The 21,795-nt window shown below is 31.6% G+C and overlaps 1 protein-coding gene across 7 annotated transcripts in view; it reads left to right on the top strand.

The window, feature by feature from the left end:
• COL11A1 (collagen type XI alpha 1 chain) overlaps positions 1–21,795 on the top strand; it is a 207,811-nt gene that overhangs the window by 63,140 nt on the left and 122,876 nt on the right. For 4 of the 7 annotated variants that reach the window (XM_081026887.1, XM_081026889.1, XM_081026888.1 and 1 more), the window contains 9 exons: positions 3,547–3,663; positions 4,270–4,362; positions 6,343–6,597; positions 7,386–7,448; positions 8,877–8,918; positions 9,892–9,954; positions 15,472–15,546; positions 16,595–16,678; positions 18,763–18,819. In XM_081026887.1, the coding sequence (XP_080883013.1) occupies positions 3,547–3,663; positions 4,270–4,362; positions 6,343–6,597; positions 7,386–7,448; positions 8,877–8,918; positions 9,892–9,954; positions 15,472–15,546; positions 16,595–16,678; positions 18,763–18,819 (849 nt within the window). Of the gene's footprint in view, positions 1–3,546; positions 3,664–4,269; positions 4,363–6,342; positions 6,598–7,385; positions 7,453–8,876; positions 8,919–9,891; positions 9,955–15,471; positions 15,547–16,594; positions 16,679–17,851; positions 17,898–18,762; positions 18,820–21,795 lie in introns of all 7 variants that reach the window. The other 3 variants (XM_081026890.1, XM_081026891.1, XM_081026892.1) reach the window with 2 other exon arrangements.

Genomic DNA, 21,795 nt, shown 5'->3' on the forward strand with positions numbered 1-21,795 from the left:
AGCTCTCACATATTTTTCCTAGTTCTAAATTACATTGATACTTCATTCTATAATTATTCTATACTAGTAGGTAAAAAAACTGGTTAACCAAATTTGTAAGCAATCCATATATTAATTTTGAACGATAGCCATTAATGTCATTTGATTACAAATGCGCATTTTGAAAATTGATGTACATATGTTCCATCTATACAAAAGAGAAATGAAATGCTATTTGCCAGTGAATAGACACTGAGTGCAATACAGAACCTCAAGCATACATGTTGTACTTTATATTGGTTAATTTTAAATTAATAAATTTGTGACATTGCATATTTATTATTCTAATTTAGACTAATTAATATGTTAGTCTCTTATAAATTAACTGAAGAGTGCTTTTTCCAACTTGTAATTTGGTCTAGTTATGATCCTCTGAATAACATATTCTAATTCGTTCTTAGAATGCAATTTTTTATGTGTGACACAATAGTACATCATCATCATAAAGTGGAAAATGCATAATGTAGACAAATTTAAATATAGTGATAATATCATCAAACTTTAATTCTATTTAAACCTACACAATAACGTTTATATGGAAAAGTAATTGATATTAAAATTATGACTTTTTTGATTTTCACATCATTAGATTATCCTCCAATCTTATAAGAAATTAGATGTTAAATCTATATATGGTCCTTTCTCAATGTGTTGCACAGGCTATAAATGCCTTATATTTAGTAGACAATTGATATTCTTATTTACAAAAGATAAAGAAGAAAATAAAGCAAATCATAAACCATCGCTTAGAAAGAAATTAAAAAATATCTACTTCCCGAAATGTATCACCTTAATCTTCTTATCACTTAATATTTATAATATATTCTAGTTCTCCTAAGTGCACAGATATTTACCAATTTCACTATTTTCTAACAAATTAACTAACAATAGATTTTATGACATTTCTAGACGACCATTTCTCCTCACATACTATCATTTATGCTAGACCACTCACAGGTCAAAGTGGAAATCATTCCATCGCTGCTTGTCTTTTTGCATATATTCACCTGATTTCTTTACCTGTCTTTAAGGCATCCTCAAATTTCCATAGTGAGAAGGGAGAATCATCTCTAAAAACTACATTGTAGCGCTTCATGTAGACCAGCAAAAGGGGGATGTTGTGCAGATTAAAAACACTTCGTGCCACCAAAAAGGGGATGTTGTGCAGATAAAAATAAGGAGAACAAAAGCAGTGATTCTTTTTACTGAGTCCTGAATAACTCTATGAAAAAGATGCACTTTCATGCCTAAGGTGGTGAGTGGGTTATTTCCTCCATTTTTCCATAGTCAGTCTGGTTGTTCTCCATTTGGAAAGAGTTCAAATGGAGGAGAGAATTATGGAGGTTAGAAGAGGTTTTTTCCTGCAAGAGAAAAACATGATACATAGATATTTGGCTACTTTGGCACAGCTTTATAGATTTCTCTTTTTATATATAAATAGATATAGTATGTATAACATAAATATATAGGTATAATATATAATATATATCTATATGTAGATATTCCTGAATACCAGGCTTCATGATGCATTTAAATTGTCCCTTTATGTCTTTATATAGCTTTTTGTTATATAATTCATTATAGATGCACCTGATTCTAAAAAGTATTCTAAAATACTTAATTTTAATGAACTGGCAAATCTTTTTATGTTGTTTTAGTTCTAGCTGGTAGCTAGTAATTATAGAAACCCAGTATTTTTTATTTTAACATGGGTGACTATAGAAATATTACTCATTTGATAATATTCAGTCTCCATTAATGTCTATTTAATATGTAACTAAATTTGGTATTTAATTGTTTTATTTACTCAATGATGTTATTAATAATGTTTACATTAACTTCACTAGAAATAGTTGGCATTATGTCTTGCTGGAGACGCATGAAGAAACAAAAATATTTAAAGTGTTATATACATGCATTTTTCTATTTTACAAATTCTATATTAGAATATTTTTCTATTCAAATTCTAATTAGAATAAAGGCTTGTTAAAGTGCCCTAAATGTATATTCATTGAAAATAAAGCTACTGCTGTAAATACAGTTATGAATTAGTTTCAGTTGATTTAATCAAACTGGAGATTTGACAACTGTAAGGAACACTAAAGGCATGTCTACTTTTATATTTTGATATGACCTTCAGCTGAGCCACCTAGAAAAGTTCACTCATTTCATTGAGGACCAGATAGGCAATATTGCCAGTGATTCATTTTGGATGTGTCTCATTGCATGTATTTGTAAAATTGATACTCATTTGCATTTCTGTAGCTTGTAGAACTTACTTGAAGGCAAAGTAACCACAACTCTCTAGAAGACTTGTTGTGGTCAATAGTTATTTTGCTGGCATACTAAAAGGGATTAGTTGAAATGCCAAGAGAGTTTCAGTTGGGACATAATTGAATTTTTACTAAATATGATAATTAAGAAATTCCAAATAGTTTGTCTTTAGAATTTGAAAAATATATATATTGTGTTTGAGTTTGCTGCTTAATATTTTATGCTATATATGACCTTAGTGTATTTAACTTTAATTAAATAACATTATTAATATATGTGTCACAATATCTATATATTTTTTTAAAACTTAAAATTTCGATAGAGATATTTGGCTTTGAAGGTGGACACCTTATTTTCCTCATCATTCAATATGTATGAATGTCTTGCATATTCTTCTATTAAGAAACATGCCTCTTCACAACTCAATTATTTTAATACAGAAAAATCTAGTATAAAATAGTATTTTCCAATGTGAGTTCAGTTTTAGTAGTTTAAGTGTAAGAGATATGCTCTTTTTTAGTAGATAAAAGGGCAGTATATTTAAAAATTTAAATAATATTAAATATATGCAGGTGTGACTTCACAAAAATTCTGTGCTTATTTGGATCTTAAATCTATAGCAAATTAGAGATTTCCGAATAAATTTTAAATTTTATTTTTTCATTGGTTCATGTATTTCAAATAGAATACAGACTCATTTCATGTACCTTGTCCTTTTTCCCTCCTTCCCTTTCCATCTCATAATAGACATGAAGACCCTTTCTTACTTGGGAAGACTAGCCTCCATATTTTTATTTTTAAATATGTAGTTTAATGAATAAAACGTACCCATTGAAACTACTGTAAAAATCTTATAAAGAAGCCTTGTGTAGTAATATTTACAAACCAAAATTAACGTGAATATTTAGCAACTATGTCCAAATACATAATTGCTATGTTTGAATTAATATTCATTAATTAAAAGTTTGAATTAATATTCAAAACTTTTAGTTTCCTCACAATCCTAACCACTATTATGCTCTCAGAAACGCTGCTTTGTCACTCCTATGTTATTATACTCTGTATAAGACAGTATAATACATCTATGTAATACAAAATAACATTTAAATAACAATTTTTCCTTGTGTCTTAACTGTTTACTCTAAGTAAAAGTTAAGAAGATGATTCCTACTTTATTAATAGTGTTACTCACAACTAACAAAATTGCTTAATATTTTTTCCTTTGCAATGTAGTATGCACCTGAGGATATAATGGAATATGACTATGAGTATGGGGAAGCAGAATATAAAGAGGCTGAAAGTGTATCAGAGAGACCCACTGTAGCTGAGGAGACAATAGCACAAACTGAGGTAAAAGCAAAGTATAGCGTATTTGTATATGGTGTCCTACTGTTCGTCATCCTGTGGTTTCTTATGTCCACTGTTCCTCAAGCTTATCATAAACCTGTCGTTCATCTGATTTCTATGAACCAAAACTGTTGTTTTTATTTGACAGTAGCTGTCCTGAGGGAATGATGCTCATTTTGCTTTGCTTATTCTTCCTTTCACCCATGCTCTTTATTTCCTTTTCACTTTATTTATGTTTTCCATTCCATCTTTCACCACATTTTACAGAAAAAGAAATCCAATTTCAAAAAGAAGATGAGGACAGTGGCCACTAACTCAAAGGAAAAGTCCAAAAAGTTTACACCCCCTAAATCTGAAAAATTTGCATCCAAGAAGAAGAAAAATTATCAAGCAGCGGCAAAAATCAAACTAGGGGTCCAGGTAGCAAAGAAAAAGCAATCAAGATCTCTCCTAGATAAGCTGGAAGATCTCTGATGATGAGTCATTGTCCTAACCCAACTAGATAAATCCTCATTTGGCTAATACTATAACCCAATTAAGTCATGATTTGCAAAGATATGGGATTACCTTACATTTTTGTTAATTGCTTTTCTGTTTATTTATTATTAGGCAAATATTGTTGATGATTTTCAAGAATACAACTATGGAACAGTGGAAACTTACCAGACAGAAGCGCCTAGGCGTGTATCTGGAACAAATGAGGTAATGCTCATAAATAGTATTAAATCACAGTCCAACATTTAAAAATGTGTGATTTTTCTTGATATACCTCACTCTGGAAGAGTCTATAACCTCTGATAGTTTAATGTTTTTTATCCTTTTACTGAGATAAGAGAAACCCTCGTATTAGTTTACTATTATTAAAAGCATTTCATTTAAAATCAATGTCAATTCATGTTTTGCATGACTCTTTGCTTCATGCAAATGCTAAATAGATCCAACTGAATTGGCTGCTATCATTTCCTTTATGGCTCCTGGGACTGAGCAAACTTCTCAACATGTTGTGATGAAGGGTATTCACAACATGATCCTTCCTTGAGGAGGAGAATCCGCTAAAGTGAAAATTGTATCATCAAATGATACAATTAGAATTTATTCCATCTGACCAGTAATCATGCATTTTTATGACAGTAAACAATCTGAGAAAATGCAGTCTTAATGCATTTTAATAGTTATTTACATTTTCATGCTTGTTAGAAGTGTGATGTTAATTGTGGTTAAGATAATACATCTTAACTTTTTTCATTCTCTTCTATGAAAATGTTCAAATACTTATAGGTATAAATCAGTGTTCCTGAATTTTATATTATGCAAATATTCTGATCATAAAAATTAGTATACAATTCAGTTAACTTTGTTAAATACTTGTCATATCTGGCATGAAGAATACCTGAGTCATTTAGTTATTAGAAAATTTATATAGCATGTGTCTCAGTAGGCAAATAAACCCAGTTGTGCATTATATGCAAATGCATAATCTAGAATAATAACATTTTAGTGTGAGAACAGATTTTAAGTTTCATCTAGTCCAAATTAATAATTTTCCAAAAATAGGTATCTTGATTCAAGATGTTTATTTACATCCAGCTTTGTAGTTGAGAACTAGGAACACAGTGATATTCCAGTCCTTGAGAATATGCATACCCTGTAGATAGTGTATTCTCCTTGTCTAAGAATACAAAAATATTATGGTCATTGGACATTTTACTTTAGTTAACAATTGCTAAAATAATCATTTAATGACATATTTATTCACATGATTTTGTGTACTACTACTCATTTATTCAATATTACTTTATCATCTAATTTCACTATGTCATAGAAAACAATTTAGTTAAAAATGAACTTGAAAAAGTAGCAAGATATATTATTTAATTTGAACCTCATCAAATTCATGATATGGATAATAATTGCATAATAAGTATGATTCAGATTTATGCAATTAATATGGAATAATTTATGAGAAAAAGAAAACTATATTAAGTTTGTTTTTCTATGTCTCTGAGTATTATTGATATAATTTTTACTTTTAAATTATGTGAATTTAAGTGAACATTTATTCTCTACGCTTTATGAGATTGTACAGTGATATATTTTATTCCATTGTCTTAAATGTTGAGGACTATAATTTATATTTTATTTGCTTTGAAGAACTGTTTGGTGATATAATACTTCCCTACATGCCAGATACTCTATGAATATATTGCAATTATAAATCTCAATATTGGAATTAATATTTTATTTTTGGGATTGAGAGTCAAAGTTACATGGCTATTCTGGTAGCAATTGTATTTCATAATGATGTTCTATGAGATTTGAAAATTAAACAAAGCTTTAACTACATGCATATTTTATTATTCAAATCTTAAACTATAAAGTAAATATGAAATGGACTAACAAGCTTTTTCAATGAAACAAGCAAATACACATGCTGAATCCATGTGAATATTTGCAGTTTATTGGGAAAAGTGTTTTGAAAGCAATATATCCTTGTACATACCGATGTACAAAACTATTTCTTTCAATGATACTAAGAGGATATTTTTCCCAGCCTTCAGACTTGCTTGAATAGCATTTAAATTGCTTCCCATCACATTCCATCAACTGTAATTGCAAATGCTTACCTTGCTTTACTAACAGTAAACTTCGTGTTCTCCAAATCCTTGCAACTTAAATTAATAGCCAAATCCAGTTGAAGAAGTATTTACTGAAGAATATCTAACTGGAGAGGATTATGATTCCCAGAGGAAAAATTCCGAGGATACACTGTATGAAAACAAAGAAATAGACGGCAGGGACTCTGATCTTCTGGTAGATGGAGATTTAGGCGAATATGATTTTTATGAATATAAAGAATATGAAGATAAATCGACAAGCCCCACTAATGAAGAATTTGGTCCAGGTGTTCCAGCAGAAACAGATATCACAGAAACAAGCGTAAGTCAGTATTACGCTCTGTGTCATTGCGTATCTTATTCTTGGAGTATTTTCATGTTCATCTTGATGTCTATTCAGATGTCTATTCAGTATGTTTAAAATACTAGTTGTGTTCTTATATAAATTGTGAATACTTATACTTATCACCTAGGACATCTTCATAGATTCTTCTTCATGAGGATTTCAGCAGTTGTATTTCCAGCCACACTACTGGAGTCTTTGTTTGAAAGTATAATCTTGAATAGAATTATATCCAAATATTCTTGTCATTGATATGATTAAAATATAGTCATTATTATTCTAAGCAGTCCATCTAATTTCTGATTTTTAGACTATTTTATATGTTTTTAAAATGTGTAGTTTTTGGTGATGCTCAGTAATGTGCTGTATTTATGATTATTATTACTATTACTATTATTATTATTATTATTTTAACTTTTGTCTGCCTTCACCTATATCTCCCACCTTCTACACCCTCCTCTGTTTTATTAAATTTAATTTGATGACACTTTTTTGCTTAATAATGTGTAATAATAACTGAGGTCGACAGATGTTTTAATCTTTCTTTAAGATATCTTTACGAAGCAATTTCTCAGTCTCATTCAGTATAATGTTCATTATACTTTCCTTTTTATATTTTAAGTATTTAAACTCAATAAGTTTCTATTTAAAAAGACATTTTAATAGGTTGTCTTAAATGCACTTAGATGATTAAATTCCCTTATTAAAAAATACTTAAATGGCCTTATTTACTTAAAGACAGGCTGCTTGAATTTTTCACTCAACAGATAAATGGCCATGGTGCATATGGAGAAAAGGGACAGAAAGGAGAACCAGCAGTAGTTGAACCTGTAAGTACTAATGTGAATACATTGTAAAGGTTGGTACAATTATTTAACTTATGAGTCATCATCCTGATTATTATATATGTTCATGTATTACCATTGAAAATCCTAATGTCCACATGTTTATAATTTGCCACAAATAAATGAGGCCATTTCTGGCAAGTGGAATGTCAATAACTCAAAAAATATAGAAATAAGGAATTTGGGAATTTGAAAGTAGCTGAAATTTGTCTAGTATAATTATCTCATTTTACAATGAAAGAAACTGAGATTTAAAAGGTTTAAGTAACTTTCCTGATATTTAAATGTCTGGTGGTTGAGGTACAACCAGACTTGGGTTCTTGTAGTTTCTAATCCAATGATTTGTCCTGTCATTTCTATGACTTGACACTATTAGAAATATGTTATATGACATATTATTGTTTCACAGCCAAATAACATCATGTCATAATATGAAAACATTATTTTTAAAATTTATTTACTTATCTTCAAAGAGCTCCAATATACTATAAAAGTAATTTTTAAAATTTATATTAATGTTCTCACCACTCATGATAGTGGTAAGAAGCAAATTCTTACTGGAAAACAATTTTACTATTCTCTCTAATGAGTAACTTGAAAAAAACTATTGCATTATACTAACATAGTATGTTTAAATGTTTGCTTCAAGGTCATGAAAATCATTTCAGAAATCACAAGGACATAATAATTCAAAAAAATAGGGAGGGGAGATAAAAATTAGGAAGATAATGCCTATAAGAACATTGTTGGATATCTGCTACATTACTTCAAAATCTGAGAAAGTATACCACATGCTCACCAAAGGCCTTAAAAAATGTTTTTTCAGAATAAATATGCCCTTGTTTTGAAAATTTACAACCAATTTTTAAATAATAAAACAATTTTCAGCAGTAGACTCATGAACATTTTAGAACTGGGTTCTTATCCTGAAATAGTATTATATTCTCTTGTCTACTTAAGAACTTATCTCATGTTTATCCCTGATTCTTTTGTCTGAACTTTTCTCTCCTTTTCTGAATTAAAGTGCTTAGGTGCCACTTCCATTCTTTCATTCGTACAGCCAACATTTATTAAGTTTCTGCATTGTGCCCGGCATTATTTGAGTGCTATGGAAAACTTTATCAAATGTCTCATTTGTCCTTCTTCGGAGCACTTAGCATATTCTTCTTGTAATATTACTTATCTGAATATTGATTACCTATCTAATTAGTTCACCGATTCTCTGAGGACAGGGGCTATGTCTTCTATTATTTCGAATGTCCTCCCTTCCGTGTGTAAAAATGTTTGTGGTTGGTTTTATGTGGTAGGAAGAGAGAATTCACTTTTTAAAGTGCCATGATGTGGTGCTTTCTTAGAGCCACTTAGGTAAGAGGTTAGGTTATGAATGATTCGTTATCATTTTTTAAATTACAGGGTATGCTTATTGAAGGACCACCAGGGCCAGCAGGACCTGCGGTATGTAAATGTTTTAAGATATTTTTGTCTTGATGTTTTTAATAATCAAATATAATAATTTTATTACATTATTGAATTTATGCATTTTATACTAATTTGAGTATTGAATTATAGAGGCAAAAATTTGTTCATAGAACCTGGTGACCATCAGTTGCTTTCTGATTTGGTTATCCAAATGATATTCTTTTGAGAGCAGTGGAATTAAATTTTGTTTTGAATAGTTTTGTTGTTTAAATATCTCTGTATCTTCTAACTTCATTTCCAACTTTCTACCTGAAAGTTATTAAAGTGACAAAAAAAGCCATCCTAATTTTTATTAAAGAGGTATAGCTATATCTCAATGAATATAGCTGAGAGTTCTAAGTAGAATTATCTGTACTTCTGAATGGAGTGATTATCAGCTTCTATTGTCTTTTTCTAGTAAGGCTGATGTCAGTCAGTGTGTCTTTCTTCTCAGGTACTTTTACTAATCTGGGTTTGTAAAAAATTATCTGTCTTTTGTGGAATTAATTAAATTCTTGTCATCTGAAATAAATATGTGATACTGATGCCTTTAAATACTTTTACCCTTAAAAGAAAATATAAAAATGCCTCTAAGCTAAATGATTTCTACATTTCAACTCTGTTCTCACATTTTTGAGGTCTAATTGTATGAGTCTACCATTTTTTCAGTTAGAACTGGGAACCAACTTCTACCTCAGGGACTTTACGTTGGCGAGTTCTCCTTTCCTGTTTTTCCTTGGAATGTCTACCTCCACTCTGAGAGCAGATTCATAGAGAAGGAGTTGAGATAGCTACAAAGCAGTCCCTATATGTTGTCTTTTCATAGGAAGATAAATAGGGCAATTGTTTGAGAGACAGTTGTATATTTATGAAATATAAATGAGCTCTACTTTGATTTGGGTAGGATGAATTTCCCTGAATACTAATGAGATCAGGAATCTGACTCAGATCATGGTTTATTTCTCTGTAGGGTCTTATGGGTCCTCCAGGTCTACAAGGCCCCTCTGGACCTCCTGGTGACCCTGGCGAGAGGGTAAGTGAAGGTACTCCTCATAACAAAAGAATGTAACATAGATTAAAAATTAAAATATATTCTGCAAGTTCAACATGTTATCCTTCTCATTGTGGGTGGGGGGAGTCTATAAATTCAGTGTTGTGCAACATTTTGGTTAATTTTTCTAACTGTGATTTTAAAAGTGAGGGTAAAGATATTAACCCCTTATCAGATGTATCATTGGGAAATATCTGATAAGGGGTTAATATCCAAAATTTATAAAGAACTCATACAATTCAACACCAAAACAAACAAACAGTCTGATAAAAAATGGACAGAGGACCGGAATAATATTTCTCCTAGGAAGATATGCACATGGCCAATAGACAAGATGCTCAACATCACTAATCATCAGAGAAATACAAATTAAAACCACAATGAGATATCACCTCACTCCTATCAGGATGGCTATCATCAATAAATCAACAAACAAGTGTTGGTGAGGATGCCGAGAAAAGGGAACCATTGTACACAGTTGGTAGAATTGAAAATTGATGTAATTATGGAAAATGGTTTGGAGGTTTCTCAAAAATTGAAAATAGAACTATCTTATGAGCCAGCAATTTCACTTCTGATATTGATCTGAAGAAACCCAAAACAATAATTTGAAAAGATACATGCACCCCTATTTTCACTGCAGCACAATTTACAATAGCCAAGATATGGAAGCAGCCCAAGTGCCCATCAACAGATGATTGGATAAAGAAGACATGGTACAGATTTCTGGTCAAGATGGCAGCACAGGTAAATGCTGTGCTCATCTCCTCTCACAGCCATATCAGTTACAACTAAATAACAGAACAACCATCATTGTGAATCACCTGAATTCTAGCTGAACCAAAGCCATACAACTATGGACATACAGAAGAAGCCACCTCTAGATTGGTAGGAAGGGCAAAGACACAGAATGGGCTGGTCCCACACCCATGTGTGACCATTAAAAGTTGGGGTTTCTCAGCTGAGAGGTTTCTCAGCTGTGGAGATCTCCCCCGGAGGAGTGAGGGTGTCTCAGCATCACACCAGGCTCCCCAGTTCAGGGTTCTAGTGCTGGGGACAGAAGTCCATACAACTTCTGACTGTGAAAACCAACGGAGATCGTGGATGAGTGAGATGGAGGGTGGCTGCAGTCCCAGGCGTTCCTCTTAAAGGAGCCACACATGGACTTACTTGTTGATGGACTCATTCCCTCTGAGCTCTAGTGCTGGGGCAGCAGCTTGAAAGGTGCCAGGGACATTCAGGGAGGAATTGAGTTGTCTGGCTTCAGAGCAATGGCTGGAAGGGCAACTTTCTCGAGGGAGAAGCTGGAAAAGCCATTGTTTCTTTGTTGAGCCCTCCCTCTACCTGCATGCAGATTCAGAGAGACACCATATCTGAGTCTCCAGCAAACTAGCTATTACCTTCTATCTGTCCGGCCCTACTGATTTCCAGAGATCCCACCCCACCCAACTTTTAGGCACCCCATGTCACTTCCAGTGGCTTTTATGTACAAACAACCTGTCTTAGCTCATGCTGGGGAATTTCATAAAATCTCTCAAAGGTTCACAAAACCCAAACAAGCAGCATCTGGCTTCAGCATGTCCCATACTTCTGGCCGAGCAATCCTGAGCCCTGCACTAGTGACAGCTGGCCTTCGTTTGCAGATTGTCTTCCTGAGGCATCTCTAAGCCCAGTGTGGGTGGCAGCCATCTGAGGATTGCTTTGTGGTTCATGCCAGGTGGCAAAGGGCAGAGCACCTGCTGTTGCTAAACTTGGCTGGCTATAGGTTCCCTCCCAGGAGGCTCCAGAGCAGGCACACCTGGTGGCGAGCTTCTGTCCAAGCCAGAATATCACCCAGCTACTTCCAAGGATGACACAACCAAAGGGCAGACTGGGCAGGCACCGGAGCCCCACTAAAGAGGACCTTGCTCTGTAAGGTCAGCCCTGCACCACAGCTCCTCCACTGTAGTCACAGCCAGTCCTCACAACCAATGAGCCTGAGGGTCAATCCATTCCATTGATCTGCAAACAGCAACTAAAGCTGAACTACAATAGGAGAGCACACACAACACACACACAATAAAGAATACAAGTGACACACCTGGAGCACCTGGCTCTGGTGACCAGGGAGACTACACCATGGGGCCCCACAGGGCACCTACTACATAAGGCCACTCTACTAAAATTGGGACACCTAGAAGCTCTACCTAATACATAGAAACAAACGCAGGGAGGCAACCAGTATGGGGAGACAAAGAAATATGTCCCATATAACAGAACAAAGCTCCAGAAAAAGAACTAAACAAAATGGAAACAAGCAATCTACCAGACTCAGAGTTCCAAGCACTGGGTATAAGGTTGCTCGGTAATCTCACGAGAAGTTCAACAAAGAGATAAGACACATAAATATGGACATAGAAACATAAAAAAGTACCACCAAAAATAAAGAATACAATAACCGAAATGAAAAATACATTCAAAGAAATCAATAGTAGATTAGATAAAGCAAAGGATCAAATCAGCAATTTGGACGATAAAGTAACAGAAAACACTCAATCAGAAGAGCAAAAAGAAAAGAAAAGAAAGATAGTTTAAGGGACTTTTGGGACAACATCAAGTGTAAAATCATTCTCATCATTGGGGTACAAGAAGAAGAGAGAGTGCAAGGGATTGAAATTCTATTTGACGAAATAGTGATGGAAAACTTCTCAAACTGATGAAGGAAATAGATATACAAACCCAAGAAGTGTAGAGCGTCCCAAATAAGATGAACCCAAAGAGGCCCACAGCAAGACATGTTATAAATAAAATGGCAAAGGTTAAAGACAAAGAGAAAATCTTAAAAGCAGCAAGAGAAAAGCAGTTAGTTACCTACAAGGCACCTCCCATAAGATTATCAGCTATTTCTCAACAGAAGCTTTGCAGCCCAGAAGTAATTAGTATGAAATATTCAAAGAGATGCAAAGCAAAGACCTACAATCAAGATTATCCAGCAAAGATATCATTTAGAATCGAAGGATGGATAAAGAGCTTTCCAGACAAAAAAAAGCTAAAGGAATTCATCACCGCCAAACCAGTGTTACAAGAAATGTTAGAGGGATTTCTTTAAGACAAAAAAAAAAAAAAAGGTAAGAAATATGACTAATAAAATGGCAATTAACAATTACTTTAAATGTAAATGGATTAAATAACCCAGTCACATGATAGGGTGGTTGAATGGATAAGAAAACAAGATCCTTACATATGGTACCTAAAAGAGACTCACTTCAGGTTGAAAGGCACGCACAGATTGAAAGTAAAGAGGTGGGAAAAGAATATTTAATGAAAATGGAAATAACAAGCAGAAGAAAAAAAAAGAAAAAAAAAAGCTGGCATAGCAATACTGATACCAGACAAAATAGATTTTAACACAAAGCTATAACAAGAGACAAAGAAGGACCCAGTAATTCTACTTCTGAGGATTTATCTGAGGAAACCCAAAATGCTAGTTTGAGGAGATGGGTGTCTCCATACAGCACTGTTCATTGCAGCACTGTTTACAATGGCCAAGATGTAGAGGCAGCCTGGGTGTCTGTCAATGGATGAATGGATAAGAGTATGTTTTATGTGTGTGCATATATATATATATATATATATATATATATATATATATATATTCCTGGATATATATATATATATATATATATATATATATATATATTCCTGGATATATATATATATATATATATATATATATATATATAGAGAGAGAGAGAGAGAGAGAGAGAGAGAGAGAGATATAGATATATAGATATATAGATATGTATGTATACACAAAGGAATATTGCTTGGTTATGGAGGTGAATGGGTTCTTGTCATCTGTGACAGCATGGATGGACCTGGACGGTATTGTTCTGAGTGAAGTATGTCAGACAGAGAAAGACAGATGTAATGTGATTTTGCCTATATGTGAAATCTAAAGAACAAAATAAACAACCAAACAGAACAGAAACAAACTTATAGATACAGAGAACATTTTGGATAGTTGCCAGATGGGAGGAGTGTTGGGGGGGTGAGTGAAAAAGGGGAAGGGATTAAGAAGTACAGATTGGTCGGTTACACAGTAGACATGGGGATGTAAGATATAGATAGCATAAGGAATACAGTTAATAATATTATAATAACTATGTATGGCATCAGATGGATACTACCTTTATCAGGATGATAGATGGAAATCAGGCTTGGGGATGAGTGAAAAAGGGGAAGGGATTTAAGAAATATAAATTGGTAGTTACAAAATAGTCATGGGGATGTATAGTAAATCATAGAGAATATAGTCAATATTATGGTAATAACTATGTATAGTGCCACGTGGATACTAGACTAGTCGGTGGGATCACTTCTTAAATTATGTAAATGTCTAACTATTATGCTGTATACCTGAAATTAATATAAAATAGTATTGAATGTCCAAATTAAATAAAGTAATTAGTTAAAAAAAAGAAGAGATGGTACATATATACAATCAAATACTACTGGGACATAATAAAAATGAAATCTTACCAATTGCAAGTACAGCAATCGACCTAAAGGGTCTTATGCTAAGTGAAATAAGTCAGACCCAGAAAGATAAATACCATATGATCTCAATTATATGTGGAATCTAAAGAACAAAATAAATGAACAAACGAAACAGATATAGACTCATAGATACAGAGAACAAAAACTGATGGTTGTCAGAGAAAAGGGGGGATGTGGAGATGGGTGAAAAGGTGAAGGGATTATGAAATATAAATTGGTAGTTACAAAATAGTCATAGGAATGTAAAGTACAGCATAGAAAACATAATCAATAATGTTGCAACAACTATGTATGGTGCCTGCCATGTGGGTTACTAGACTAATTGGCGGAATCACTGCATAAATTATGTAAATTTCTAACCACTATGCTGTACACCTGAAACTAATATAACATAATATTGAATGCCAATTGTAACTGAAATGTATATATATATAAATAATTAGAAAAATAAAAAAAAGTGAGGGTAAAGAAAGAATATGGATTTTTATCTATGTGATAATTAAGGAAACTTTTATTTGCAATCAGTTTCCATGTTGATATGAACCTGTTATTTTAGTTTCAGTTCTTCAGTTTGAATTAAGACATGTTTTCTAGGAACTTCCATGGCTGTTTATTTGGATGCTGATAGAATTAAATAAGCCTGAATTCTAATTTGAATATCACTACCCAGGTGAAAAGAGCATTTGTGTTAAGTCTCTTGAATTCTTCTTGTAAATTTCCTTTCCCCCCTTTTTTGGCCCATCTTTGTGTAGCCAATAATTTTGTGAATTATTAAAATAATGTAAAACTAGAAACAGTGAAATACAACCCTTCCTAGGTATACTTTACTAAAAGGAGATTAAACAAGGAGAGGACACATGCAAATTAGATAATGTAGAATTATTAAACGTCATTTGATTTCTAACAAATTTGACTATTTTATTTATTTATTTATTTTGATGATTTTATTTACTTTCTTAGGGTCCCCCAGGACGTCCTGGCTTACCAGGGGCTGATGGTCTACCTGGTCCTCCTGGTACCATGTTAATGTTACCGGTATGTTTTTTTCTTATTATCATAAAGATAACTTGATATTTTGTCATCTTATTGCTGAAAAATATAATTGAACCATGTTACAGAGAAATGAACCAGAAACCATTGCATGAGGTAGAGATACTTGAAATCAAGCAGTCTTTGGAAATTAAGAGAAATCATGAATCTCTGCTTTAGAATTAAACTTTCATTATTTGATTACACTTTTGACAACAAAGCTTAAAGTTTTTTCTTAGTATTTCCAATCTTGTCCTTTATCCTAATTTATGTGATTAAAATGCATTTCATGTGTTAACATTAACATACTGTTTATCACCCTATAGACAATAGGTTGATACTTTTTAAAAGACAATATATCTATAGTGTCATTATTCATTGCTCAAAAATTATTTGCTTTGCCATAAGGTTCCTTTTTCAAGTTGCCCTAGTTCTCTGGGCAGAAAAAAAATCTATATAAATGTAATAAAATTTCAAGTAATAATTATGTAGAATGAGAAATTGGCTCATGCTGCATCTTGAGTTAAATTTAAAAAGACACTTTGGAAATTTATGGAGGGATACAGTGAGGATCAGATTTGTTAGTGTAATCACTTAAAAAAAGCTATACAAAATTAATATATCTCAAGGAAGATTTCCTCTGTGTTCACAGAGATTCCAAAAGTTTTGCTTAACAAAATAGAAATTAATATATAACCACCACTGAACTCAGTACACTTGGAATTTTTACCAATGAATGAATAGAATGGGTAGTATATGTGCAGATTAAAAAGAAAAATCATGATTGCTTATTACAGAGTTTTCAGAAATTATGGAATTTAAAATTGGAAAAGAGTCTCTAGTTTCTTCTACAAATGGTATAACATGGTCCACAGGACTTGCATAATGGGCAGAAGGAGAATTAAAAAAGAAAAAGATCTAAATATCATGATTCATGATGGAGTTACCTTAGACTTTCGTAAAATCCCACTATTTTAAGTAAGTGTTTATCTAGTAATTAAGGTACCTATTTGGCAAAGGCTGATTTGAGTTTCTTTATGTTACCTTTCTTTAGTTTCGTTACAGTAGCGATGGTGCCAAAGGACCCATCGTCTCTGCTCAGGAAGCTCAGGCCCAGGCAATTCTTCAGCAAGCTCGGGTAAGAAAGGATTCCCATGATCTGAGTCTATGTCAAATTGCGCATGCGCACAACGCGTGCATCAGGGGGGTGCTACTATTATGAACAAAATCCTTAATTCTGAATAGTATATTGAATTTAGATGGAAAAGATGTTAAGATTATATTTATTTATCCAGTAGGATTATTTTCTTTAATTGATTATTAAAGTTAAATGACTAACCCTTGCGGTATTGCCATGTATAATTCTCTCAATAACGCACAAACCATAGCACACAAATTTTCTGAACTATTTCAAAGAGTACTGATGGATTCATTTCTAGCACTCTATCTTTCACGTCCAGTTTTTTTTCCTACTAAGGCATAAGTCAATGATTAATTCAGAGAATAAAGTTCAAATAATTTTCCTCCTAATCTTTTAAATTATTTAGGATATCCCAAATAATCCAGAAAATTAAGTTTCTTAGGAATATTTGTATAGGCAAGAAACCTTTAAATATGTATTGTAGTATCTAATCATTATAATCTGTAACATTTTTGCAAAATTCATTCAGTTTATAATTCTTTGTCAGTTAAAAGCTTCCATTATCTGATACTTAGCAAAGTACACAATTATATTTATTTTTAATTACATTTATTGCAATTAAAATGCACATAAGGAAATCAAAAGGACCAATAAAGACTTGAAACTGATGTAATACTTTTATTCATAGTATAGTTATTTTTTTACTTTTAAGGAAAAAGGAAATAAAGTTCTAATGGTTGATATGGTTGTGTATTCCTTCTTTCTAAGTGATATAAATCATTTCTGTGATAACTTTTTATTCATCATAAATTTATTAGTGTATAAAATATCTGAAAACATAAGTGAACTTTAAATTCACTATAATATGTGTTTATATATTTACTAAATCTATTAATCTGAAAAGATGCCATTATTTGGTTACGTCATGTATAAAGACAATTCAAAATTTAAATACTTGTTTACTAAACCTTGGCATATACAAATCTAAAAATACTTAAAATAACTTACTAATGATTCCTACAATTTATCTTATAAATTATATTACTTTGAACAAATTTAAAGTAATTATTTGAGCTTAAATCTTTTATGAAGGCATTGAATTCCTCATTTTATTAGTCCTTTTAACCTACTTGGAAATAGGTAGCAAGCATTATAATTCCAATTTTTCAGATATTTAATCTCAAGGATTAAGAAGTGTATTGTCAAAAATCTCATGGTGAGTCAGTAGTGGAACTTTGGAGATTCTACTGTTTTCATCTTGTGCACTTTTCTAATACAATTTTACATATTATTTCTATTACAATATTATTTTTGATATCTGTCTTTATAACCTAAGTACTCATCTTTGAAATCACTAATATTCAAAAATAGCACACCATACTAATTTAACATCTATCAAATATTTATCCTTTGTGTTCTACTTGTTCCAGCTTTTCAAGTATGCTAATTTCACATTTCTAATATTCAATATCAATAGTGCATGTAATCAGTCTATTATCAGCCTATGATTACACAAAATAAATGCATTTTTCTATAGAGCATTAAATTTGAGATTTGTCAAATGAACTGTGTTGTCATAACATTTTGTGATCAACTTTGCTTTTTGCTATCTGACTTTAATTGTCATCACTTTTCTTAAAATATTGCTAGAAAAATTTTATTTTAAGCACCTCAAATTGTTCACCTCTAAAAGTATTTTCAATGAGAATTGTAGCTATGTATTTGAGGGAGGTCTAAACATTATTCTGAAGTACACTTCAGAGTAGAAATAAAAATCAGATATTAGATTTATTATTCTAAAATCTATTTTAACTTTTATTACTCAATAAATCTTAATAATATACGGTATAAGATTGTACATAAGTTACAACAGCTTAAAAAGATGTCTGATACTTTATGTAGGTTATTTGTCATTCTAGAAACTTGCAGTTTTTCAGTAAATGAGGCACCCTTTCTAGTATGTAGCTATTATACCTGTTTGGATCATCTGTTATTTAAGGGTAGCATATACAAATGAATATTGTGGTTTAATATGCTAGTCTAGTAAAGCATTCCTGAGTTTGATATATTTTATTTTCTAGATTGCTCTGAGAGGTCCACCTGGCCCAATGGGTCTAACCGGAAGACCAGGTCCTGTGGTAGGTTACCCAATAAGATATTGCATGTTTAAATTCCTGTAATATCTGTTTCTTGTGCAATTTTGGCCAAGCATTGTTCATATCTCTGGCTGCTGAAAGTAGGGTACATATACCTACTTATACTTGATTTTGTTTCCATTTTAAAAATCTATTTCAATTTAGTCCTCAGTAAATTTTGGTGGAAAAGTTTCTGTGAAAAGTTGTCAAATCAAATAAATACAATGAAAAATATAATTGAGTCATATATCCAAATATTAATTTCTCAGACTATAAATATAATTTATTTGCATAATATTTAGAGTTACTAAAATTCAATTATACATAAATTCTTGAGACCTAACTTTATGTCAAACAGAATTTTCAGTAAAAAAAATGTTTGAAGTCAGTAAAAATTATTCCACTATTTTAGGAGAAAACAGGATACTTGGCTTAAACTTCAGGCTGCCTGCAGTGTTCCACAAAGTGCTCCAGATATTAGAGAAATTATTTTCTCTTTCAGAGACTTGGAAAATAAGTGTTTTTAATTTTTCTTACAAGCTTGCTAACAAATTTGCTAAACAAGCTTGCTAAATAGTTTTTTACAATATCTTCAAAACTTTTGAAACTTACCAAATGTTAAGCTGTGCAGCAATTGATAAAAAAACACCAAGATATTTTTCAAATCACACATTTTTGCTTAAGAGAAAAGTACACTGTAGGATCCCAACATAGGTTCTCATTGATTTTAGAATTAATGGAATAAATAATTTCTATTATAAGTATTATTTTTCGGTATAAAAAGGTGTTTCTACTATGCTTTCATATGACTTTATATGTTTTCAATATGTTTTATTGAAATAATGGTATTTATAGAAATTATTACTCTGAACATCAAAACCTTATCTTTGATTTATTTAGTAGACACGTATAGCAAAACTATTTTATTCAAATTTGAATCAACTAAATAGTCTTCTAAGTAATCTGTTTACTCTTAGTATGAGAAATATGTATTTTATTCAAGAGATTGTTATATAGTTTTACATAAATGTATAGTTATCTTAATTTAATCTTGAAATTTCATAACATTTTGCATATTTTGAAGGGCTATACACTCAATCATATGAGCTCATGTGGGACATATGTTCTGGCAATATGTTCAATAGAATTTAAAGTATACATGAATCTAAATGCATTATCAAGTGTTATCATGTATTTTTACTGTTCTGCCTTTCAAAATATAATAAGGAATATGGGAGATCCCATATCAAAGGAAGAAATAGTTAATATCTAATTGCATGTTAGTGATAATTCAAATTTACGTGACTAAGGAAAGTCAGCAGTACGCTAGTGCTTTGCAAATCTGGGGTCAGAAGAATTACCTATATATTTTACTAAAAATAAAAATTCCGGGGGCCCTGAAGTTGATGTTGGTTCAGAGTCAGAACTGGCAAACTACTTATAATGAGTTCACCAGGCTCATTCTAATGGTCAAGAATGTTTGGGAAACACTGGCATATATTACTAAATTTAGCAATATTAATCTAGGATCTCTAAATCTGTATTTACCATAAGAATTTTCCTACCTATCGTCCTGACAAACACAAGCACCGAGGGTAAGGGCAGTGATGAGCAGAACCAATGAGAGCATATAAAATTAGCACTTCCTGTTTTCATTAAATAATCATTAAGGTCAGTCATTCATATCATGTTGGCAAAGAGAAAACATTAGCAACCATGTACACATTCTCAATGTTATATCCAAGATTAATTAATTTTACTTCTTAAGTCTTTGTTATGGAAAGTAGTAGCTTCCTTAAATATTAAAGGTAAGGATTGAGAGAGAAAAAATCATATTGTTTCTTTTCACTATTTTCCTTTCTATTATGGTTTGCTCCAAACATCAAATTATTACAAACTTGCAAACATCTGTTAATGCTAGAGTCTAAAAAGTATTTTATACATTAAGATTTTTAAAAGAAACAAAGTCTACATGAATATTTTAAAACATAAATACCTATATTCTTCCAATGAAAAATTCTTGTATTCAATTGTTTTTTTCCAATTGTTTTTATAGACAAATGGAGGTTTAGATTATAAAATATGCAGGGAATGTAGAAATATTTTTTATTTTATTACTGTCAATTATTGCATGTCAATTTTTAGAATACATGTTTAAGCAAAGTAATTATAATCTATTGAGTAGGTAGTGCTTATATAGAGAGAATATAATGCAGTAAATTAATTAAAAATAAACTGTCCTATAATTGCATTTAATTTGATGATTAATAATCAAATTTGATATAGAACCCCAATTTTTCTCTTGAAGAAATTTAGTTGCAAGAATTCTTAATTAGAAGTTAGAAAGTCATCATTCTTGTAATTTTCAAGATTAGAATATTGAAGTTATTGACTTGCCATGTTTCTTGGGAGTCATATCAATAGTTATTTTACTTTGGAGCCACCAGAAGGCTGTAGATATCTAACATTTTCAGTCAGTGTGTTTTTAATCTTTTTGTACTTTAATTGAATGCATATTTAATTGAATAAGAATTGATTTAAATAAATCAGTAATTCCTTGAACACACAGTATATTTCTGTGGCATGAGGTTACTATTATCACTATGTTTAGTTTTAATGTTCTAAATCATTATAGAGGGATGAATGACCTAGTATTTATTTTTAAAACTCACACCTTTATAAAATGATTTTCTTCCACTTCATGTGCCAGGTTTTTGTTGAACGTTTTGAAGTATTTAAATGTTCATAAAAGGTGTTTGTCATAAGGACTTATTCTCTTAGAATACACACATCATTTTGGGAAAAATGCTTTAACATTATTTCAGGGCAATTATAATGATAGCAATAGCATCTTTTCTTGACATTTTATTGCTATAGCATCCAGTGTCAAGTAAATATCTGAGTATAAGAGTAACATCATTTCCTCAAGTCTTTGCTGTATAAATGGATGCAGTATGTACCTGATTCATTAAAAATATG

The sequence above is a fragment of the Rhinolophus hipposideros genome, assembly GCF_964194185.1.
Source record: "Rhinolophus hipposideros genome assembly, chromosome: 19".
Lineage (NCBI taxonomy): Eukaryota > Metazoa > Chordata > Mammalia > Chiroptera > Rhinolophidae > Rhinolophus > Rhinolophus hipposideros.